Here is a 23,903-nt window from a genome sequence, read left to right as displayed (position 1 = left end):
AGAGAGGTGAGAAAGAGGGGGAAGGGGGCAAGCCCAGTATCACAGGCTGGAAACTTAAGAACAGGAGCTCTGAAGTCAGACAAAAAGGGTGCGGGTCATCCTCATTTTCCACCTAAGGAAACGGAGGCCCAGGAGAGCGGCCCCACACAGTGAGCAAAAGAACAGCACTTCACAGCAGGTGGAATTGCGAGTTTCCGGTCGCGGAACCTATCGTACCCCCGTAGAGCCACCCCGCGGGTTTTCCGCCCGCTACTCCCGCCTGTCGCCGAGCCCCGCCCCTACGGCTACCTATTGGCTGCTGAGTGCACGAGACCAACACAGGAGCCAGCCAATGGGGGTGACCCACGGCGCGTCTTTCCCGGGGAAGCAGACACAGGGGCTAAACCCGGAAGTGCGAAGCGGGGACAAGTCGGGTAACCAATCCGCCGCGACGAGGATGGCGGGCGGACCAATTGCGAGTCACCGGGGGCGGGGCCAGAGGGCTGGCGGCGGAGCCGGGCCTGGGAGCCGGTGGCTGCGGAGCCTCCGAGCGCTTGGAAGGCGGCCGCAGGGGTCGGGCAGCAGCGCGCGGTAGGAGGGGGCGAGCCCCAGGGGCTCGGAAGGGGCAAGCTGGGCAGGGGGCAGCGGGGAAGTGAGGCCTGGGCGGAATTCAGAGGGACCTAAGTCCAGCCAGTTCGCCCCTCTGGGCCTCAGTTTCCCCCTTCCTAGAGTGGTGAGACGTTCTTATCTCCTGCCTCCCCCGCACAGACCCGGGTCCCTGGAGAACTCCAGCCCTGCCTCGGATCCCGTCCCTCCGGGAGCCTCTCAGAGCACCTGGACGAAGCAGTGACCCATACCCTCTTCTAAAACCGGACAGCACGCCCAGCGTACCCCGGTTAGAGCGCAGACCGGGTCATTTCAGGTGTATCAACGAGCCAGGCTCCCTCATTAGACTCCAAGCCCTGGGCGATCAGAAACTTAATCAGTCATTTCTGGGTCTTGGAGGCCCAGCACCAGGAGTAGGCTGGAGCAGGGGTGCATGGGTCCTGGTTGGAAATAGAGGCTAAGACCTGGGTGCTCTTCCCAGATGTACTGGGGATGCCATTCATTCATAGCGATTCTGTTTACTCCCGTGGCCTTCTAGAGATTGACTTACTCTGCTTTAGTTTCTCTTTGTAAAATGGAGTTGGGAGTAGCTTTTCTTCATAAGGTGTTGATGTTTGAGATAATGCATGGCTAGCACTCAGCTTAGTGCTCAGTACACCATAGTTGCCCAATAAATGCTTATTGTTAGCATAATGGTGCTTGCATACCTGACCCCTCCACTCCCGCTGCCAGCCCAAAGCACATGCTCACTGTCATGTGGGGGGTGAGTGGTCACCCACTCTGGCCCGCAGCTTGAGTTCCTTTTGAGATGCTTGGACTGCCCAAGCTCTAGGTGAGATCCTTTCTGGACAGGTCAGGGAAGGCAGGCTAGAGACGGGAGAAGCACTGTAGCTAATACCAGATGTGGGCATGAATTGACGGCCACCATGAGGCAGCAAATCAGGCCACCAAACAGCTGTTCGTATCAAAGACTAGACTTCAGAACTGCTTTGGCCAATCTGGGTATGTGTGTGGTCAGAAACCTGTGGTCAAGGGAGGGGACTTCAGACGCATGGATTCCTGAATTCAAGTCCTAAGGCTGTCACTTATTCACTGGGTGACTTTGGGCAAGGAGCTTCATCTCTCTGAGCCTGTTTCCTCATGTGGAGAAGTGGGAAGACTGTAGCCATCAGCTCCTGTTGAAGATTGCAAGAGATAGTGTGAGGTCCTTAGTGCTTGGCCCAGGACCTGGCACACAGTAAGTGCTCAGTAAATGTTGAGTGCCCATGGCATTATTTTTCAGAGTCACGGCGCCCTGGAAGCGGCACCTGTCCTCCAGGCTGGCCCCTTCGCATTTATATCCACTTCCTGCCTTGCCCCAACCCCCTGGTCATAGTGAAATAGGAGGTGTGGGAGCCTCCAAGCCCCCGCTGAATTCAGAAACTTATCTGGATCGTGCCCGCTTCCCCTGCCTCATCTACAACTCTTGGTTCCCTGCAGATCTTGTTCTCGGGCAACTGAATATGTGCAGGGGGCCCACCCCTGAGTCCAGATGACACTCATGCCGATGGCTTCAGTGATGGCAGTGACTGAACCAAAATGGGTCTCCGTCTGGGGCCGCTTCCTTTGGGTTACGCTGCTGAGCATGGTGCTGGGGTCCCTGCTGGCGCTGCTGCTGCCACTGGGGGCCTTAGAAGAGCAGTGTCTAACCGTGCTCAAGGGCTTCTACCTGCTCAGGAGCAAGCTGGACAGGGTGCAGCATGCCGTCACCAAGTGCAGCAGACCATCCACAGAGCTCAGTGTCACCTCCAGGGACCCGGCACTGCTGGCAGTCAAGACCAAGGCCTCTCCAGGTAAGGCAGACCGGACACCGCTCCTCACCACTTCTTAACTGGATAGCTGTGTGGAGTGCCTGCAGTGTCCCATGTGCAGGGTACAGGGTACTCGGGCGAACAAGTCTGCCCCGAGCTCCCAGCCTAGACAAATGGGACAGCTGGCTAAGATAACAAGCAGTGATGGGGAGACAGGAGAGCACACCAGGTGGGCTCCCTGGAGGGGATGCCTGAGCTGAGACCCCATTGTAAACAGGAAAATGACCCAAAGGAAAAGGCATGGGGGGCAAGTACAACCAGGCGGCGACCAGAGGGTGAGAGAGCCTGAGGATGTGAGGAAAAGCAGCCCCATGTGTGGCAGACACACAGCGGGTGGAGGGCTGATGATGGGAGAGCTAGTCTAGAGCAGTTTCTCTCCCTCCACACTGTCCTCTGGGGTGCGTTGCAGGCTACCGAGCAGGATCTCTGGGCTCCACCCACTGGATGCCAGTAGCACCCCCCCCCAACTGTGGCAACCCAACAAGTCTTCAGACATTGCCAGCTGTCCCCTAGAGGGGCAAAATCACCCCTGGTTGCGAACCACTGGGTTAAAAGATTTGAAGAACATCCCAGAGATGGGGAAACCTCCAGAGCCTAGCATCGGGGGAGCTGTTGACAGCCTAGGCCTGAGGGACCAGGGGCCAGGGCCAGCATCACCAGGACTGACACAGGACAGCAGAGAGCGGAGAATACGGGAGAGCCATCTAAAAGGAGCTGTAGCCACAGCCACTCACTGCAGCACTCAGAGGCAGGGGGCCAGGGAATCCAGGCGGTATCTCCCAGGGCAGAGAATGGCTTTGGGGACACACAAAGACCATCTGCGGGGCACAAATGCATCGATATGTGTAGCATGGAATGATGAGCAGAGAGGCTGGAACGAGCCCCCTGAAGGCCCAGCACAGGGGACAGCTCCCCTGAACATTCTTTGCCCACCACCCCACCACCCTCTCTGCCAACGCTTCTCTGGCTCTTTTCTAGCTGGTAAGTTGGAAGCCAAAGCAGCTCTGAACCAAGCCCTGGAGATGAAACGCCAAGGCAAGCGGGAAAAGGCCCACAAGCTCTTCCTGCACGCCCTCAAAATGGACCCGGACTTCGTGGATGCACTCAACGAGTTTGGCATCTTTTCAGAAGAGGATAAGGACATCATCCAGGCGGATTACTTATACACCAGAGCGTTGACCATCTCGCCCTACCATGAGAAAGCGCTGGTCAACCGGGACCGGACGCTGCCGCTGGTCGAGGAGATCGACCAGAGGTATTTTAGCATCATCGACAGTAAAGTGAAGAAGGTCATGTCCATTCCCAAGGGCAACTCCGCGCTGCGCCGGGTCATGGAGGAAACTTACTACCATCACATCTACCATACAGTCGCAATCGAGGGCAACACCCTCACCCTCTCAGAAATCAGGCACATCCTGGAGACCCGCTACGCTGTGCCGGGGAAAAGCCTGGAGGAACAGAATGAGGTCATTGGCATGCATGCAGCCATGACGTACATCAACACAACACTAGTCTCCCGCATCGGGTCTGTCACCATCAGCGACGTGCTAGAGATCCATAGGCGGGTGCTGGGTTACGTGGATCCAGTGGAAGCTGGCAGGTTTCGGACGACACAGGTCCTTGTGGGACACCACATCCCTCCCCATCCTCAAGATGTGGAAAAGCAGATGCAGGAGTTCATCCAATGGCTCAACTCCGAGGACGCCATGAATCTGCACCCAGTGGAGTTTGCAGCCTTGGCCCATTATAAACTGGTTTACATCCACCCTTTCATCGACGGCAACGGAAGGACCTCGCGCCTGCTGATGAACCTCATACTGATGCAGGCAGGCTACCCACCCATCACCATCCGCAAGGAGCAGAGGTCTGAGTACTACCACGTATTGGAGGTCGCCAATGAAGGTGACGTGAGGCCATTCATCCGCTTCATTGCCAAGTGTACGGAGACCACTCTGGACACCCTGCTCTTTGCCACAACGGAGTACCCGGTGGCACTGCCTGAAGCCAAACCCAACCACTCCGGGTTTAAGGAGACCCTGCCTGTGAAGCCCTAACCCTGGAAATCCTCCCTGGGTGACAAGGGATGTCCCGAGGCAGGGGAAACCTTAGCATTTCTAGAAACCTACTTGTCTCCAAAAGGAGACAGAAAAAGAACTTAAAACATTCTTTACCTCCAGATGTTTCAGTTCAGAAAAAGAAAACCTAAATTATTAAGCCTTATCTCTAAGGTAACTTATAATTCAGCCCAAGTTATTATTTATTTTCTTCTGTGGGGCTAGTAAATGTTGTGTGGTGTCCGCTGTCTGCACGGGTGGCCTGAAGGAGGCTTTGGGGGCATCAGCGCTGTGTGTGTGACCAGAACACAGGTTCTGGAGCAGAATTTGCACTCAAGTGGGGAGAGGCCAGAAGTATGGAAGGAGGTCCAGAAGCCATAGGAGAAACTCCTCCAAGTGCCCTATGACTTGACCTGAGAGGTCAGCACTCTTGGGGAGAACCTGGTCCCAGTTTTGAGAAATGACTGAAAGCTTGCTTCTACAAAGAGATGGGCGTTGTGACTAATTCTCACTGGTAGAGCAAACTTTGGAGATATGAAATAAAATTAATGTTGACAACATTTCTAGTTAGATACCTTAATCATTTCAAGGAGGTCCTTGAGTCCTACCTAGTTAGTTCGCAGACTCTAGTACCAGAGGCAGTTACGTTCCCTCATCAAGACTATTTTTCTAATTAAGAACAGGGGAGTGGCCAGTTAGGTTTTCTCTGTGTATAGAATGTTTCTTGCACTTTGTTTGCAGCAACTCAGACCAGACATTTTAGTCTACAAGTCCTCTGCGCTTGTCACGCAACTGAATCCTAGCACAGATCAGGTATTGTACGAGTAGCCAAGTCTGCCTTCACTGACCCTTCGGTGGAACACCTCATGTAGGTAGATATTTGAGAACATATCTGAGAAAACAGCTGCCACATCAACACCAAATAAGCCTTTTCGATAATGAATTAGAGGGAGCTGCTAGCAAACCAAGAAAAACCTTTCTCCCAGCCAGGAGGTGTCCCTTTTATCACGCAGTCTTCCCCACTTACTGACTCCGCACCCATCTCCCCCAGCCCTGGTACTGTCCCACATCCCCTAGGGGAAGCCGAAGAGATTGCCTTGGAGTGGCCTTATTTTTCTAGCAACTTGTAAAATGATAAAATGTCCCATGTAACGCGGCCAAGTTTCCAAGTCTTTATTCTATGGAAGAAACCTCCTCTCTACCAGTAGCATGTTGGCCCAGGTGCCGAAATGGCCACTGCTGTGCTGTTCAGACTCCAAATGGCCACAGGCTCCTTTCCCAGTGGCAAAGCACGCTGTTGTGCCCTGGGTCGGCGTCAGAATGTGGTGAACACATGCAAAGTGTGGCCCCTGACTTGGGAAGTCACACCCTGACAGCAAGGAGGTCACTCTTCTGAGGTGGCAGGTGTTTCTATAGTTATTTAACTGTGTAATAGGCACAGAGTAGCTTTCTGAATGATTAAGAAAAAGCTGTGTGAAGTGGCCCCAAGAGATATTCAAACCTTATAAAAAGTATTTTCATACTCATATGCTGCCATAAGGTCTCTCAGCAACCTGAACTCTCCTATCGTCTTGGTTTTGTAAGCACGCCGAGAAAGCCTGACAGAAGTACATGCTTTGTCATAGAGAGAATCGTGCACTTTAGCTCTGTTGTAAAGGAGGTTATTTTAACAGATTACTGACTCTAATAAAGTATTTTATTACATAAAGGCCTGAGACCCTGCCGTCTTATTCAGGCAGTGTTCCTGTCTGTCACAAGGTTGGAGGAGGAATCCTCTTGGAACATCAAGCCCCATTTGTACTGTGGTACGAGGCGCCCGTCTCGACCGGCAGATGAGACAGAACTGTGGGGGGACGCCACCTACCTGCGCTGGCAGGCCTGAAGCACTGGTCTTCTGCTAACACGCCAGTAACGCAAATGGTGTTTCGTGCTTCTCTTTACCATCAGTTCTTGATTTCCTGGGGAAAACACATAAACCCACTCACATGTTCCTGACAGTCCGTTTCTTGGACGGTCCATACCCTGAGCCCAAGTCTGAGTGAGTTCAATTCTGTAATGAGCCTGTGCTGCCAAAAGAGAGCATGAAGTGAGGGGCAGAGACGGGCCGACAGCAAGAGAGCGGAACAGTGAAATGGGCAGCGGCGCGAGTGAAGCCACGTCAGCTTGGACTAGGGAGGAGATACTCAGGGCTTCTCGGTTGCAGGCCCTGCATGTCCCCCATCCGCTCACCTCACCAACAAGCTTCCATGGGGGGGGGGTTGGGGGGTAGGGGGGGGTTGGTGCCCATTCCAAGGAACACAGGAGGGACCAGGGTCACAACACGCGTTCTTCTGGCCACTATGAATTTAATTCACAACTAACACCTAACAAAAATTGTGAAAAGGAGAGACAAGGTAGAGGGGACCTGTCAGATTAAAAGACTTCAGAGGTTTATCAACTTACCCTAACTTCCCAGGGTAGGTGGGGGGATGCACTTATAAAACAGGAAACTAGAAATTTGGATAGTTGAGGACCTTAAGGCATTACTGCTCATGTTTCCAGGAGTAGTGAAAAAACCATGGCCTGTAGGGCCTTATCTCTTGGAGGCACTCGCTGTAGTCCCTGGTTGGGAGGGCTGGTGGGCGGGCGGGGGTGCTGTGATGTCTGACACAGCCTTCAACGCAACAGGGAGGACAGGCGCGGCAGAGATGAAAGACCCTGTGCTAGACGGATGCTGAAGCTCAAGGACGGGCCCTAGAGTTCCTTTTGCTCTTTTGTCAACACTTTTGGATGACATTTTCAATTTCCCATTAAAAATGTAGTAAAGGCTGATGTACAAAAACTTAAAAACCAGATAAAGTGGGTTGATTTCTAGCACGCATGAAAGCATTTCCTGATTTCTTCTCCCTGAGTGTCTTTATAAAAAAGTTCATTTCCCTACTGAACTGGCAACACGGCTTTTAAAACAATAAATATTTGATAAGAGATGAAAGATAAGAAGTAAAGAAAGAAAGAAAACCCTAGAAACTGAAGGGCCAAAATGCAGGAAAGTCGAGTTTAAAACTGAAGACCCAGAACAACTGAAATGATTTAAATCAAAGGGACAACGGGATCTGACTTACAAAAGTTCTATTTACACATCTGTTAGGTAACACAAGTGCACCCATTTCAAAATCCATCCATGTTTGAATGCACATCTGAGTACCATTCAGCAAGAAGCTTTGAAGAGAGAACTTCAGTTTAATAAACAAAGCTAAGTGGGGAGAATTTAAGTTTGCAGTTGATGTGGTATTTAAACAAAACCAAAGGGCTGACAAAGAACACGGTTCACTAATCACTAGGCAAAGAAAATGGTCCAGAGCAGGTGGCACAGAAAGTTCCCATATAAAACAAAGGTCACAAATATTTTGCTTTTAGGAAACATAAAACAGTGGGCTGATGTGTCATTTACAAATACATAATATAAAAACGCACAACCCCCCCCCAACAAAAATCCATCAAATGTTTTTTATGTGACTTCCCCAATCCCCAACACCCCTTTACTAAAATAGGCCATTCTGGTGAATTACTAGCATCTGCCATTTTGTCTTTTAAAATTAAAAGAGTGACGGGCACATGACCTGTGCAGGCTGTTAAGAGAAGTGTCTTATAAAAGGGGGCCAGAGCTGGCCAAAAACGTTTGGACAAGTAGGTCTCAAAATGGTGTGTTTGAGTTTCACTTCTGTTTCTCACTCTGTAAGACACAAAAATAGCTTAAGAAACTACACACTGGGCCCAACCCATGGAGTGATCACTTTCCTCCCCTTGCCCTCAATATGAGGGAGCACTTCAAGCCTCTTTCCTTGGACACCTCATCCCTTTCTAACCCCGAGGAAAATACACAGGAGGGGTACTGTCCCGGGCCCTTCCATACCCAGAGTACAGCTAGGTGCCGGCTGCTCTTCCTGGCCAGCGTGCAGTAAGGCATTTCCCTTCTCCAGAGTCCCGTTCACTTTCTCAGAAGCAACTTGGCAAAATCGGCATTGGACATCTTGGGTGCCTCGGTGGCTGCTGAGGTGGTAACCGCTGGCTGCAGAGCAGGGCCGTTCTCCGCCTGGGCAACTGTCACACTTGGGCGCTGCAGGGCACGAGGCAGCAGGGAGAGCTGGGTTCTCCCCTTCCCCCTCCTGGAAGAACAAACACTGGATGTATCCTTGCAAAGCAACCACTTGCAGCCCCTGCTTCATTTGCAAAAATAAGCGAGGATGGTCTTCAATCACCCAAAGTTACAAAGTGAAGACCATACTTTCTGGGCTCACTTCTATAGTTTATTAGTAGTAGAGAAGTTTCTCGGAGCGTGTAAAGTACCAAGTTAATAGGTGAAGAGTAAAAACCAGAGAGGAAAGATGATCCCTGACCTCCGTAACTTTGACTAACAGGCAAAAACCAGTTTAACAAACCACCTTTTTCACAATTTGGGGAAAGCCCAACCCTGTGCAACAGTCACATGTAGGCTAGATAAAAACGCTATCCTCTTTCAGACCTCACCAAACCACCTCACGATTTCGCTGTCTCCTTCCAACCAGGTGAAAAGCCAGGTCTTCTCTAGTTACAGCCAGAGTGCAGATTACCACAGCAAGCACACAGCTGTAAGGTTCAGAATCCACATGTACAGATTCTACCACCAAAGGAGACTAAAATAATCACTGCCTAGAAACCAAATGACCTCAGATAAACCACACCTGTAAACTGGCAAACACCAGGAAGGGTTCCACTTCCAGGCTTGCGCTCTGCATGGACCCACTCTGGGGAATGGCAGTGAGCATCCGCAGAGCAGCAGGCCCTGGCTTCCCGCCCCAGTTTGCTGTACCGGCAGGAAACAAATCCACCATGGTGCCGGCCAGGGCCGAGCTCATGCAGGGAACATGCACACACTTACGCTCCGTAAATCTGCCGCGGCACCATGGCACCACCTGGAGCTTTCCTTGCCTCTGGCTTCTCTGGAACCTTCCTCTGAGGGGGATTGCTGATGGCCACTTTGATGACATTCTCTTTGATAGTCATGCCATCCATCTTCAGTACAGCCTGTGATGCCTGGGACTCATTTTCATACTCCACATAGGCCAGGCCCTGAAAGAGGCAAGATCCAGAGTCAGATCAGGTGCGGGTGAGCCAGGACCCAACTTCCTGCCTCAGTCCAGAAGCCAGTACTGGGCAGGCACCCCGACATCAGGTTCCCTTCTCCACCACCATCCTTTGTCTATAGGTTTATGCACTGGCCCTACTCTTCCTCCCTGTTTCTGCAACTGACTGTAACTTCAGATAACCTTTGTGAGGTCAGCGTACCTTGTGCTTGCTCCAGCCAAAAAAAAAAAAGGAAAATATAAAAAAAATTAAAAAGGAACAATAGAGAGGGAGAAAGGGAGGGACAGACAGACCAGTATAAATCCAGCAAGAGCAAATGAATGAGGCGGTTGGACACAGAGTGAGTTCTCATGTCTGGCCCTCGGCCGCTCCTTACTTCATGCTCTTCAACTCTCCATCAGCCCAGAGGGCTGGGGCAAAGACAGATAACCCAAACTCGTGCCTAAACAACTAGTCAGAATGTGGCATGAGAAGATCTCACAGGATGCTGAGGGGAGCTAGTGGGCAGACGTGATGGGGTCTTGGCCTGGAGGAGGTGCCTGCAGGCCTGGTAAAGAGGCGAGTCTGGGCAAGAGGACGCACCCAGCCAGGGGTCTGCACTGTGGCCCCTGTTACTCATGGGAAGTCTTCTTTCCCCCAATGCCCTGCTCTTTTCAGTATAATTAGCTAGAAACAGGCTAATCTGACTCCCAATGCAAGTAGAGCCAAGTGTCCCTATTGTTAACTTGTCTGTTTCTCAACAAACGAGGAACCCACTCAGAACCTAGTAATCCAAACAGATGGACAACTAGGTTTGCCCAAGCCTTGGGAAGCTAACACCATCTGTGCAGACGCTGACCTTCGGTTTCCCTGCCCGGTTGGTAACCAGCCTAATGTCCTTCACGGTGCCATGAGCCTTACAGATTTCTTCTAGTTCCTCTTTGGTGCAGGAAAAAGGCAGGCCTGAGACAAACAGCTTGTGTTTCTCCAGGGCGGTGCTATACCTGAACACCTACAGGAAGAAGGGAGGGAAAGAGTCAAACTCCCACGGCCCAACCCAGTGCACCATACTGTAGCCGGTACCAGACGTGGCCATAGGCTTCACCCCAATCGGAGATCAGAGCTGACCCTGGGTGTTGCGAACTGTTAATGGGGTCACCCTGGTCAGGTAACTTAACCTCTCAAAGCCCCCACTCCCTCCCCGGACACGTGGCAGGAATGAAAACCGCTATTCTGAGTTGGGGTGAGGATCTGACAAGGTAAATAGTAAATACTCCGCATGGCCCTTGCCACTTTGCAACATTCAGTGGCAAGTAACCATCATTACAATTTCCAATTTTCTCATCATTTGTCAACTACCATGAGCTCGAAGTGACCAAGCTGTGAGTCAGGGCTCCCCTACCCAGCTCGGAAGAGACCCTGGTTAAAGTCTAGTTCTTAACAGACTATAAGTATTCCACATAAATTCTATGTTAGTTGCGGGAGGCAAAAAGCGTTCAGTCTATCAACCGCAACCCAACATGGAGGTGTTTTCTGCAGACCCACCTTGAAATCGGGATTTTTGCTCTTATCCACACAGGGGGAAACAAACATCGGCCTCCCTTCCACAGTCTTCCGGTCCAACTGCAGCGCCTGCAGGGCGGATTTCTCCTCTTTAAACTCCACGTAGCAGTAGCCTCGGAAATCGCCCCGGTTGCTGAAGATGGGACGGATCTCCGCCACCTCCCCACACGCCTCAAAGAGCGGCCGGAGCTTCACGTCCGGCTCGCCCAGGCTGTAGGGCAGGTTGCTGACGAAGACGGTGATGCTGTCCTTGCTGCTGTCATGGGGCACCTTGGGCACGTCCCTCTTCAGGGCCGCCGCCCTCTCCTTCTGCTTGGAGGGGGGGTCGACGTCTACAGGCGCACTCTTCCCAAAGAGGCCGGTTTCTGCCTCTAGATCCTGTGCTTCCCCAGCTGGAGAAGTGCTGTTCTCCACCTTCCTGCGTTTGGAAGGCTGCTCTACAGGGTGAAGGAAGAAAAGCAGCAATGTGGATGAACTGCTGATTCTCCTCGGTGAGGGGCTCGATGTGCGCCCTCCCCCAAGTGCGGACAGCAGGCCTGCGACGGCTACACGGGACACGCCCATTCCCGTCTCTGAGCCCAGCATGCACCACGCCCTCTCTCGAGTCATGCCTGACCCACTCAGCTCGTCCTCCGACTTTCTGGGCCCCAGGTACACTGATGTAAGTGGATTAAATCAAGGGAGGTCGTAACACAAGGCCCAGCTATCCACTCTTAATTACACAGTGGGCCCCTGAACAACACGGGCTTGAACTGCACAGATCCACTTACATGCGGACTGTTTTGGATAAATACAATCTGTATTTTCTCTTACTTGTGATTGTTGCAACAGCGTTTCCTTTACTCTAGCCTTACTATAAGCAGACGGTACAGAACACATTAAAAACATATAAAATGTGTTAGTCAACTGCTTGTTTACATTATCCTGCTAAGGCTCCCAGTCAAAGTAGGCTATCAGCAGTTAAGTGTCTGGAGAATCAAAAGGTAAACATAGCTAAACATGGACTTTTGACTGAGTAGGGGGTCAGCACCCCTAAGCCCCAAGGTTCAAGGATCAACTGCATAAAAGGTCAGCAGGTCTCAAAGTTCAGATGGCAAATTCTAGTACCGCTCTCCTAGAGAGCCTGGGGTAGCAGGAGAGGGATGGAGCCTGGGGACTTAAGGGTTTTTTGGTTTTTTTTTTTAAGATTGTAATTATTTATTTGAGAGAGCAAGAGAAAGCATGTGCAGGCATGCGAGTGGGGGAGAGGCAGAGGGAGAGGGAAAGCACCTCAAGCAGACTCCGCACTGAGCAAGGACCCCAATATGGGACTCAATCCTGCAACCCTGAGATCATGACCTGGGCTGAAACCAACAGTTGGGACACTTAACCAACTGAACCCCCAGGCGCCCCTGGGGACTGCATTTAAACAAGCACCTAGGTGACTCTGACGTATGCACTCCACAGGCCACACCCTCCAAAGTACTGTAATTCCTCTACATTCACTGTTGTCTTGTGTCCTTCAACAGAGTGGAATAACATTCTACACCAACCCATCTGCCCCACAGATGGGCTGGTGTAGAATGTTAGAATGTTGGTGTAGAATGGTTAACCCTGCAGAGGGTTAGTACTGAAAGCCAGCTGCACTGGCCCCACTGCCAGACCTTTCCCTCAATTCCCCACTGCTTTCCTAATGAAGTCTAACCAGCGCACACCGCATTCCAGACTGGCCCTAAATGGGCCGGCTCGCTGGCTACCCCAGCCTCACCTACCCTGGCACACAGCTCTCAGCATACAACAGGACTCTAACAAACTCATTTGCTGCTCAGAGAAAATTCCAGGGTGTTCTGTGCCTCATGCATTGCTGACAGTGGCGCTCTGTCTGGCTTACCCTTCCTTCCTTTGCACTTAACAGTCACCCACTCCCACCTCCATGAGGTGCATGAGGTGCATGAAATCTTTCCTGCAGGGAGCTGACCCACCAGAGCCTCCTTTGGCCTCCACCAGTAATCCAGGCTGTCCTCTCCCATGATCCTGATCATACGCCACTGCGGTCACACATCACATCTGCCCTCCCCATGGGGCGGGCGCCTGGGTGGCTCAGTGGGTTAAGCCTCTGCCTTCAGCTCAGGTCATGATCCTGGGATCCTGGGATCGAGCCCCACATCGGGCTCTCTGCTCAGCGGGGAGCCTGCTTCCCCCTCTCTCTGCCTGCCTCCCTGCCTACTTGTGATCTCTCTCTGTCAAATAAATAAATAAATAAATAAATTTAAAAACAAAAAACAAAAAAACAAACCCATCTGCCTTCCCCTGCAGCCCTGAAGACCAGCGAGCTACCCAGCCATGGTCATTTCAAGGTGCACAAGAACGGCCCCTCTGGCTGATACCTTTGTACTAGCAAAACACCTGCAGTCCTTGAATGTCCACAAACAACGTTTTCCCTTGCCAGACCTTCCTGACCCACACCTGCCCACCCCTGAAACGGCAGAGGCAAGAGAAGCCCCAGCTGGAAACTCCACCAAGTCAAAACCACCTGGTGTGCTGAGCAAGGCAGGTGTGTGTGCAGGCTGCAGTGTGGGATGCTGGAACCTGAGTGGATGAAAGGCAGGGACAGCCAGGTTGTGGGAGCCCGAGCAGGGTGAAGAGGCACCACACAGGAGGTGGGTGGAGGGGGCAATGGCACAGTGGATGGAGTGGAGCCTGGGTGGATGGGCGGGAGCTGCTACAGGGCAGTGCCAGGCGGATGGCAGGGAACCCGAGCAGGGGGAGGACAACGCCCACGTGGACGACAGGCAGAGAAAGGAAGGGAGACGGGGCACCGTGTGAACAACTTATTCTCAGCTGGCTCAAGACAGAAGTTCTCTGTATAGTGTCTGTAACTCCTCTGGAAGTTAGAGATGTTCCCAAATAACATTTCCAGAAAGATCTACCTTCTTCATCATCTCCCCACTCCTTCTCATCATCCTCTTCTGCTTTGCGCTTGTCTGCGCCTCTGGTCTTTTTCTTCTTTTTCAACGCTTTCTTCTCGGCCCGTGCCCTCTTCCGCTGTTCGGCCTTTTCTTCTTCTTGCTGGGCGAAGGCTGCTTCCTTCTCTGCAGCCTGGGAAAATGGGAACATTGGACGCATCACTAGGACGCAGCGACTGCGGGAACTCTACAGGCCCATGATGAGCAGTGAGGAAAGAGGATGTAAGGAGTGGAAATTCACTACCCCAGAGAAAGGAGAGGTCATGAGGAAGAGAAAGAGGGGGATGGCATGCTGACATTTCCCTGCCAGGGCTTATTGAGGCTTCTTAGGATTCCGTATCTCACATCTACAGAATGTTCTGCAACATCCCCAGTAATAACTCACCAAAAGAAAGAAAACAAAGTATAAAACTGGGGCTCTGATTAATTTGGATGTGTTTACGTTCCATTCACAGGGCTGAGTGAGGCTCCATTCTTAACTTTTCCATCTACGTCCCAGTAACCTTTAGCTCCCAAACTCCCCAACTATATAAAGTTTTTATTGTCAGGGCTAAAGTTCTAAGCCAAACCAAGTAAATGATACAAGACAGGCTTAAATACACAGATTCAAGTATTTCACGAATACTCCCTGAGGAAAAGATACTTCTTAGGAAGACCTCAGAGGTTCTGACAAACATTCGTACCACATGCAAAGTAGCTAGCAGAGCTTCAAGACTTGAATAGCATCGTTACCTTAATTCTCTGCTCATTAACACGAGCTAGTCGAGTTTCGGTTTTCTGAACGGCTATATCCCAATCTTCTAGAGTACCTTGACAGAAACAGAAGCAAACCGTCACGTTTTAGAATTTTAAAGGACAGAATAATAGAAAATTTTCTTAATTCCCCACCACCACAAGAGATCTCTCCCATGAGGAATAAGAACTGTAGAGCTCGCTCCCCACTTCCAGATTTCCTTGCTGTGGGCTTGAACTTTTTAGAATTTGAACAGTTCTTCCAGATGTTTTTTTTTTTTTTTTTTAAATTTTATTTATCTGAGAGAGAGAGAAAGAAGAGACAAAGCATGAGCGGAGGGAGGGAGAGGGGCAGAGTGAGTGGGAAAAGCAGACTCCCTGCTGAGCAGAGGGAATGTGGGGCTTGATCCCAGGACTCCAGGATCGCGCCCTGAGCTGAAGGCAGATGGCAGACTTCTAACCAACTAAGCCACCCAAGCACCCCCCCCTAGGTGTATTTAAAACATCCCCTCTTCTGGGGCACCTGGATGGCTCAGTCGGTTGAGCAGCCAACTCCTGATTTCACCTCAGGTCATGATCTCAGGGTTCTGGGATTGAGCCCTGTGTATCTCCCTCTGCCCCTCCCCACGCCCTCCACTCAAGCATGTTCCCCGTGTGCTCGCGTTCTCCCTCTAATCTTAGAAAAAAAAAATCCCTTTTTTTAAATGACCTGAAAACCAGAATATGATATTATTCTCATTAGCTAAGATTATGAAGACATTCTCAAGTAAAAGGTACAAGACATGACACCTATAAGAAGACTGAAGGGTTTTAAAAGCTGCTCAAATGATAAATGTTGGTTTGGGTTTTTTTTAAGATTTTATTTATTTATTTGACAAACAGAGATCATAAGTACGCAGAGAGGCAGACAGAGAGAGAGAGGGGGAAACAGGCTCCCTGCTGAGCAGAGAGCCCGATGTGGGGCTCAATCCCAGGACCCCGGGATCTGACCTGAGCCAAAGGTTAGAGGCTTTAACCCACTGAGCCACCCAGGCGCCCCTGGGTGTTAATTTGCTGTTGTTACTTGGGTGTTTTACTTCCAGTTCTGAGGAGTTCAAACCCAAAATCTAGATCAATGCCTATGGATAAATTCACTATTTCCCTATTGAGAACTTAATACCGAGGCGCTTAACTTTATAAGGGACGCAACATGACCAAAGCCCGTGTTTAGCCCTCTGCCTCTCAGCGTGCCTTTGGTGTCCATGACACTGTGCTACAGCAGATTATCAGCTACAGCAACCTGGATCCCCAGGCAACAAGTCTGGACACATTTCTGTCATGACTGGGAGCAAGGGAAGGGTGCTACTGGTACCTAGCGAGTAGACAGAACAGCATCCACCACAAAAAACCAAGAGAACACTGCATAGGAACATCACAGAGAGCCCTCCTTGCATTCGGAGACTCTGAGGAGAGGGCAAGGGGACGTGGGCTCCCGTGACAGTCTAATCACTGAGCGCCACTTGAGTGGCTATACCGTACACAGTCTGTCCTCATAGACTATAGTCTTAAGATAAGAGGGCGGATGGGACAGACACCAAGCCAGCATCAGAGAGCTGAGGGTCCCCACCTTCTGTCCTCTCCATGGTGAGCAACACTTCACAGACGTGCTCTGGGTAGTCACTGGTGCACTGGACTGCCCGGTGCAGGGCTTTCCGACAGTGCTGGGTGTCACCGTGTGCCCTAGGACAGAAAACAAACCGTTGCAGCCACCAGGACACAAAGCAAAAGGCACGCAATGGGAGGGGCCGTCTTCTCACAGGTAGTGTCACAAGATCAGAAGCTCTGCGGTGACTTTGGCTTCCAAAATTATCCACAGCTCTCTGTACTACGCCACTTAAAATGTTTTCTCCTCTTTTCTCCAGTCAAAACTAAGGCTTTCTTCTAAGTTACTCTTTCCATTAGCAATGAGATGCTACTAGAAAATGCACCTGGGACAGTAGTCTGAGACCAGGTGTCCAGCCTTTATAGCACTGGCACCTGCAAGGTGGGGGAATCCAAGAATGCAACACTAACTTGATAACTTGGAGAAATTCTAGAAGGCCATCCTATCCAAGGGGAGAATCACCAATCCAGAGAACGGTCAGATTTCATGCCCAGAGTTACACATTCTGATGCACACATGGAAAGATACACTGCTCATCACGGTAATTATAAACTATGTTCTCTTACAAGAGTTACGAAACACTGTGTTCCCATTTCTATTTAAAAAAACTTAAAAATATACATAAAAATTATAAATATATATTAGAATACTGGAAAAAAAATTACACCAGCAGTTCTCAAAGTAAGATCCATGTACCCCTAAAGGTCTCTTAAGACCCTTTCAGGCGATCTGCAAAGTCAAGACTACTTTATTATTGCAACACTGACTTTTTCACTGTGTTGACATCTGCACTGATGGGGCAAAAGCTACGGTGGCCCCTGGCACAAATCGAGGCTACGCACATATTTCTTACATTTTGTGCGACAGAAGGAGATGTGTTTTATGTGTACATATAAAGCACTTTTTCTGCACACCAAAGTACAATGGTCGTCACAAAGAAAAGCCTATCTTTTTGTTTGGGATGTAAGTTGTACTAGTTTGTTTTTTCACAGAACACCATTTTTACTTGAGAAAACAGCTCAGCGACAAAAACAGTGGTTAGGCAGACCTGAGTATTTGGCAGACATTTTTGAAAAAATGAAATTATTTTGAAAATAAATGAAGGACATCTGTCACTTCAAGGAAAACCCCTGGCCATATTTGGCCATAAAATGGCAGCTTTTAAGTGAAAATCAGAATTTTGGAAAATCTGTATCTGCCACTTTGAGTTTGACAGCTTCCTACTTTAAAAGACTTTCCTATTAGGGCACCTACCTGGGTGGCTCAGTGGGTTGAGCATCTGACTCTTGGTTTCAGCTCAGGTCAGGATCTTGGAGTCGTGGGATCGAGCCCCCCACCCCCACCTCAGTCAGGCTCCGTGCTCCGTGGGGAGTCAGCCTGAGATCCTCTTTCTTACTCTCCCTTTGCACCTCCCACTTGCGTATGCACATTCTCTAATAAATAAATCTTAAAAAAAAAAAAAAAAAAACTTTTCTAAGATCACTGAGGATATGAACAAATGTAATTTGTTAAATACTGCATGATGAAATGTGTCCATACTGGGAAGAGCTACATGACTTAGTGAATGAGTATTCTCCAAATGGAACAATGACTGTTACAGAATTGTGTGTGGGTAAAAGGTCTATTGAAAGTACAAAGAAATTCAATGTTAAATGGTTTCAGATTCCACACTGCAACTATTTAAGAAACAACCACTTGCTAATTTTGCTTTAGTATGAAAGAATATCCACAATTATCTGGGAAGGTGAAATAGCCCTTTCTTCTAACCTCCTACACATATGAAGGCTAATTTTCCTCATATTTTTCAATGAGAATTCACAACAGTGAATGTAGAAACAGACATCAGAATCCAGCTATCTTCCAAGCCAGACTAATGACACTTGCAAAGATAACAAAACCATGCCACTTTTCTCCCTAAATTATTTTCGGGTTTGGAAAACATTTTTCATAAAAAATATATTCTTTACGTTAAATGTAATCAATTTATTATTTTGACAAATAACTTTTTATTTCTCAGTTTTCTAGTACGCTGATATTGATATTTAATATTATTTGTCAGCATTTCTAATATGGTAATATTAAATATATATGATTCACATGAACACAAGCTTCTCAGGGTTCTCAAACTTTAAGAGTATAAAGGGTCCTGAGAGCAAAAAATTTGAGAACTGCTGACCCAGAGGAATATTCAAGCAGCTTTTTTTTTTTAAGGACATTATTTATTTATTTGACAGAGAGAAAGAGCACAAACAGGGGGAGCAGCAGGCAGAGGGAGAGGGAACAGCAGACCCCCTCTGCAGAACAGGGAGCCCAGGACCCTGGGATCATGACCTGAGTCAAAGGCAGATGCTTAACCAACTGAGCCTCCCAGGCGCCCCTTCAAGAAGCTTTCATAGTGGTCATCTCTAGGGGTGAGATGGTAATAACCTTTCTACCACATAGTTGGCAAATCTTTCATTTAAATTTGAGCATGTGTTATTTTTTAAATTGGGGAAAAAAACCAAAACACTCAAAAAAGAAAAAAGTATATGAAAATAAATATATATATACTTTTTTTAAAAAAGATTTTATTTATTTATTTTACAAAGAGAGAGAGTTCACAAGTAGGCAGAGAGGCAGATAGAGAGGGTGAAGCAGGCTCCCCACTGAGCAGAGAGCCTGATGTGGGGCTCGATCCCAGGACCCCGAGATCATGATCTGAGCTGAAGGCAAAGGCTTAACCCACTGAGCCACCCAGGCGCCCCTGAAAATGTATTTATTGAGATGCAACATTCAAGATACAATGAACAGAAAGGCTGGTCATATTCTTTACATCTTCCCCATGATATAAATATTACTGGTTACATTTATTTAAAATAGTTTTAGAGATTTCTAACATGTACACTGTCACTGTATTTTCTTAAGGAAAAAAAAAAATTAAGCATAGAAAAATCTCAAAGAATATACCCAAAGCATTAGCTAATGGGTTATGTCTCTGGGTCTGCCAATGTAGATTAATTTGGGGGTTTTTCTCCTTGCTTTTTAATATTTTCCACTTTTACATACAAAGCAAATACAAAAAATAGTTCCCCAAAAAGTTAAATATTTCTATCCAAAAACCAAAATAACAGAAAGAAATATATGGCTGTATGACGACCCAGACACAAAATTTCAAGTTGAGTTCCCTAGTCTCGCCCAGTACACACACACAGCCGCGAACAAAGGACAGGCTGCCAGAGGCCAGGGCCCTGTGGTGAGGGCCAAGCCAAGGCCAGCAGGAGTCAGCCAGGACTGAACACAGCTTACCCCTGACACGCAATAACCAACCCCGCCCCCAAGCCAATTACCTTTCCAGGTTGTAATACTCGAGCCACATGTTGGCATACTTGGCATTCCCTTTGGTCATGATGCTGTCCCAGAGTTCCCGAGCCTTCTGCATATTATTGCACAGTCGAGCCTAAAATGCATTAACAGGCTCCATTAGGAAAGACGCAAACCTTAGCACACTGGCACCCATTACAAAGCATGCCTCAAACGGACGTGCCTTAAAACCCCTCACTGACGATCTATGTTCCGTGACTCCCTGGATATTTCCCAGCCACTGTCCACAGGAGCATGCCCAGCTCAACCACTTCAGGCTTTCAGAGGAGACAAGCCTCAAGCTGTCTGCCTATTTGCCTGTCTACTTGAGAGCAAGGAGCAGGAGCCCAGAGGTACTTAAAACAGAACTGGCTAGTCACTTTTTATTTTTATCAAGTTTAACTACAAACATTTAATCTGAGTGGCAATGTTGAGAAAAGAAAGACCGATCTAGAAGGAGGTCCCAGCTCTGCCATTTATTAAATGACTTGGGCAAGTGAACCCCTCTGAACCTGACAGACACTGGTTCTCTGACCTGACTCCCTCAGAAAATAAAACAGGATGAGAATTCCCAACTTTGTGACTTGATCAAGGGCAGGTTCCATACCTTACTCACTTGGGGTCCTTGGTCCAACAATAACATTCAATTCATTATATCCCTTAATTATCTGTCAAATTTCTGTCTCCCATAGGAGATCAAAGACTTGGGAGCACGGAGCAGGATTCCCCTCATCTCGCCAGCACACAGTAAAATGCCTGGCAGACGGTACACACCCGGGATCCTCTCATGAACCAGACACCAAGGGGAGGGGGGCAGAAGTCCATGAGTCAACGCGTGGCATTCCGATGTTTGCTGCATATTTCTTATCCGAGTGCTAGTGTTTTCTCTAAGATACAGATGAATGTGCATCAAGCAAGGTGCAGAGCACAAATCCCTACAGACCCCAGACTATCACCGGGGATTCTGACGCAACGGCAGCCACATCATTACACACATGTCCTACAAAGATGTATGTCACTGGCAGATCTGTCAAAAACACTTACCTCAATCCTAGCCCAGTTCTGCATGATCATGCAGCTTGGATCTCCGCTCTCATTAAAACCTTTAAGAAGAGAAGTAGCCAAAATCAGAGAAGAATTTAGAGACAAAGAGCCTCTGCCAGAGAAGGCACGCCCACCAAGAGGGGGAAAGACAACCGCGCCAAGGAGTGGGTGAAGCCGCACTTACGCTCCTCCACTTCCTGTTTCAAATATTCCAAGGCGCGAGTGAATGCAGACCTCAGCTCTTCCAGCTCTTTACTGGAATCTGTCAGGAGTTGCAAGAGAGGTTTGGCTTCAAGAAACCGCGTACCATGTCTTTTTTTTTTTTTTTTAACTCTACAGTGAAACTCCTGGGAGCCTGCTATGCACCTGGCATCAGGCTGGGGACACAGAAATAAAATTGCGAGTCCTGCCCTCATCATGTGGTTGGGGAGAAAGACACTGGAACAAATAGCACATTATGGACAGTGCTGGCGGGAGTCGATACAGAACATAAGGACCCTAAGTATCTTCCCTTACAATTCACAATAGGACTTAAGGATTTAAGAAGTGAAAATTTCTGCGGGAAAACAGTTGACAATGGCTGGTCTACACCATTTGCCTCATCATGATGTATCTGGGCAACTGGGATAACTCACTGAAAGACATGTTGGGAAAAAATCCAGAACTGAATATGACATGTGAATTTAAATACCTTGTTTGAAATCAACCCTTCTCCTCAGGTAATCAAGGTACGCCTGCCAAATCTCCACATAATCAGTGGCCTGAATGAAGCCAGCGCTCAAAGCTTTCTCAAAGGTCACTGGAATTGAAGAATAAGCCAGGATTTGTTACCAGTTCAAAAAGAAGTTAATATAAATTACTGAGATTGTTATAAAAACCTCTACTATCCCATACCATATGACTTCATAATAATGACAGGGGAAAACAAAGTGAAATGAGCTAGAGAGAAATGTTAAAAAAAAAAAAAAGAGCCTCCAGGATTTACATGAACTTTGTTCTAGAAAGGGCATGTTCCACAAGATGCCCGGCACTAAAAGAATTCCGGGTCAGTAGGTTTGGAGAAAAGATGCCAACTTCCCAGAAAATCACAATGAAATGTTAGCATGTTAAAAGCTTACAACCAGTTTATCTCCCACTTAGGGCCTTTTCTGTCACTAACACCCTATGTCCCAAAGCTAACACCCAGGGGAAGGCTGATTTAATGACTGTCACAACAGTAGGTTTCTGGCCTGGGACAGAAAGCTTAAGAGTCTTCCCACAAAAACATTCGCACCAGAAATCACTTGATGGTCAACTCCATGTCTTTCCAGGGCCAAGAGGTAACGACTCCATAGGGCAACTGTCCATGGGCAGTTTCTAACAGCACGGTTATGTACAGATAAAACCAAATCCTTTACTTTCAGCTGCCGATCCTACGATAAAGAAGTCCAGAGTTAGGAGAGAAAGTGCTACTGTTACAGACTTTACCATCTGTGACACATCCCCAGCACAACCAGCTGACAAATTTCTTTAGAAATGCCTCGTGACTGGTTTCTTCCACAAAGAAATTATAAGGAGGAGTTAGGGTAGAAAAAGAGAGGTAGAGAGAGAACCAATAGATGAAAACAGCCTTAAGAGACATCAGCCAATCCTAATGGATGGACCCTGCCTGGATCCTGATTCAAATCTTTTATACACATGTACTGAAATATTTACCAATGAAATGTGACTTCTGGGATCTGCTTCAAAATCACATGGAAGAGGAAGAAGATTAAGGACATAGACGAAATTAGACTAGTGCCATGAGTTAACTGTTAGAGCTGGGTGATGGGCCCACGAGGTTTCACCTTATTAATCTATGTTCTAATGTTCACATTTTTTCCCCATAATGAAAAGTTACAAGAAAAAAAGTAATCTGTCATAAAGTCCTCAGTAAGAAGACTGTGCAAATTTTTTTTACAGTGTCAGTCTGAAAAGACTTGGAACACCGGAAGAACTCCCTGAGTGAGTTGGCAGAGGGGAAAGGAGGATGAGGGGAAAATGAGGAAGCAGAGAGGGGTGGCACAGAACTAACTCCCGACACTCCTGCTGATTTTCTTTGAACAGGCTCTCAATTTGTAAGAAGGAGAGAAACTAGAAGTCGAGTGGTCTTACGAGGAACTGACTGTAGCGGATCCACAGGTCTGGGACGAGGCAGTTCTCGACGAGGGCACGCTCGAAGATCAACTGCACGCGAGCAGGGTCACCAATTTTCATCTCGAAGTCGATGTACGCTTGATATTCAGCCAGCCTGGGTGCCTCTGCTTGCAACTAAGGCAAAAGGGAAGCATAATGAGATTGAAATGAGCTACCTGACACTGTTAGGAAACACAACATATCTTCATAGTAAATTCTGGCAAGACTGGCTATGTCAGTAAAAATCCCCCATTCCCACTCGCAGAACCTCTGGCATGCCGGGGTCTACAACACGACGGGCAGACTAAGAGTCCACAGCGCCTCTCCATGGCAAGTTAGAAAGGTTCCACGAACCCTTTTCCAAACCCACCCTCAGGCCACAGGGGGCTTCTGATGGGAGCATCCATCAGCAACTAAATGAAAGAGAAACACCTTTGCCAGTGACCACGGCCAGCCATCCCTCCGAAACAGAAGTCACTTTCTCGGCCTACTGAGTGGAGTGAACGCATCCACACTGGAGCGATTCGCTGCCTTCATTCCAAGGCTTCTCATTCCAGTATCAGCTCCTGCCAGCGTGCAGGCACATGCAGAACACGAAAGAGGCTAGGCTGAATGTCTACTGAGCCAAAGAGCTACAATCGAAATTCTTTTCAGACAAAATCCCTATACAACCTTCCTCTTCAGCCACACTCTTCTAACGGTTGTAACAAAATGAACTAGCTGAGGATTTCATTAAAGAGGCTTTAAGAAATACAACTACCTACCAGTCATTTACATGTGAAAAAGGGAGAGGGTGCACAGGCCGGCCAGCAGGAGAGCACACATGCTCTGAGTAGAGAAAGAGGATGTCTTAGTCTCAGTTCTAGTTATAATGACAAACGGGTTACCCAGAGAGACTGCCACTGAAAACTAC

At 48.5% G+C, this 23,903-nt stretch overlaps 2 protein-coding genes across 3 annotated transcripts in view; one reads left to right on the top strand and one right to left on the bottom strand.

Annotated features, from left to right (window-relative positions):
- Window positions 1–479: 479 nt before the first annotated feature.
- Window positions 480–6,197, top strand: FICD (FIC domain protein adenylyltransferase). The gene is made up of 3 exons (XM_080822092.1): window positions 480–570; window positions 2,065–2,417; window positions 3,414–6,197. Exons 2-3 carry the CDS (start codon window positions 2,117–2,119, stop codon window positions 4,487–4,489), a joined length of 1,377 nt encoding a protein of 458 aa, XP_080678218.1. The 5' UTR covers window positions 480–570; window positions 2,065–2,116; the 3' UTR covers window positions 4,490–6,197.
- A 1,339-nt stretch (window positions 6,198–7,536) lies between these two features.
- The window catches only part of SART3 (spliceosome associated factor 3, U4/U6 recycling protein), a 35,976-nt gene continuing 19,609 nt past the window's right edge, over window positions 7,537–23,903 (bottom strand). For both annotated transcript variants that reach the window (XM_080822091.1, XM_080822090.1), the window contains exons 7-19: window positions 22,970–23,125; window positions 22,110–22,248; window positions 21,528–21,635; window positions 21,021–21,098; window positions 20,837–20,895; window positions 19,780–19,889; window positions 16,418–16,530; window positions 14,812–14,888; window positions 14,044–14,212; window positions 11,117–11,571; window positions 10,431–10,583; window positions 9,387–9,577; window positions 7,537–8,634 (exon numbers count right to left, since the gene is read on the bottom strand). In XM_080822091.1, the coding sequence (XP_080678217.1) occupies window positions 8,457–8,634; window positions 9,387–9,577; window positions 10,431–10,583; window positions 11,117–11,571; window positions 14,044–14,212; window positions 14,812–14,888; window positions 16,418–16,530; window positions 19,780–19,889; window positions 20,837–20,895; window positions 21,021–21,098; window positions 21,528–21,635; window positions 22,110–22,248; window positions 22,970–23,125 (1,986 nt within the window). In that variant the 3' untranslated portion in view covers window positions 7,537–8,456. The remainder of the gene's footprint in view (window positions 8,635–9,386; window positions 9,578–10,430; window positions 10,584–11,116; window positions 11,572–14,043; window positions 14,213–14,811; window positions 14,889–16,417; window positions 16,531–19,779; window positions 19,890–20,836; window positions 20,896–21,020; window positions 21,099–21,527; window positions 21,636–22,109; window positions 22,249–22,969; window positions 23,126–23,903) is intronic.

The sequence above is a fragment of the Martes martes genome (genome assembly GCF_963455335.1).
Source record: "Martes martes genome assembly, chromosome: 13".
Taxonomy (NCBI): domain Eukaryota; kingdom Metazoa; phylum Chordata; class Mammalia; order Carnivora; family Mustelidae; genus Martes; species Martes martes.
Note: the sequence above shows the minus strand (reverse complement) of the source record. Positions and strands in the feature narration are given on the sequence as shown.

Excerpts from the sequence above, each read along its gene's own strand:
- FICD (XM_080822092.1), top strand. The coding sequence starts at position 2,117 with ATGACACTCATGCCGATGGCTTCAGTGATGGCAGTGACTGAACCAAAA. Across the intron at positions 2,418-3,413 it reads CAAGACCAAGGCCTCTCCAG|CTGGTAAGTTGGAAGCCAAA; the intron begins GTAAGGCAGACC and ends GCTCTTTTCTAG.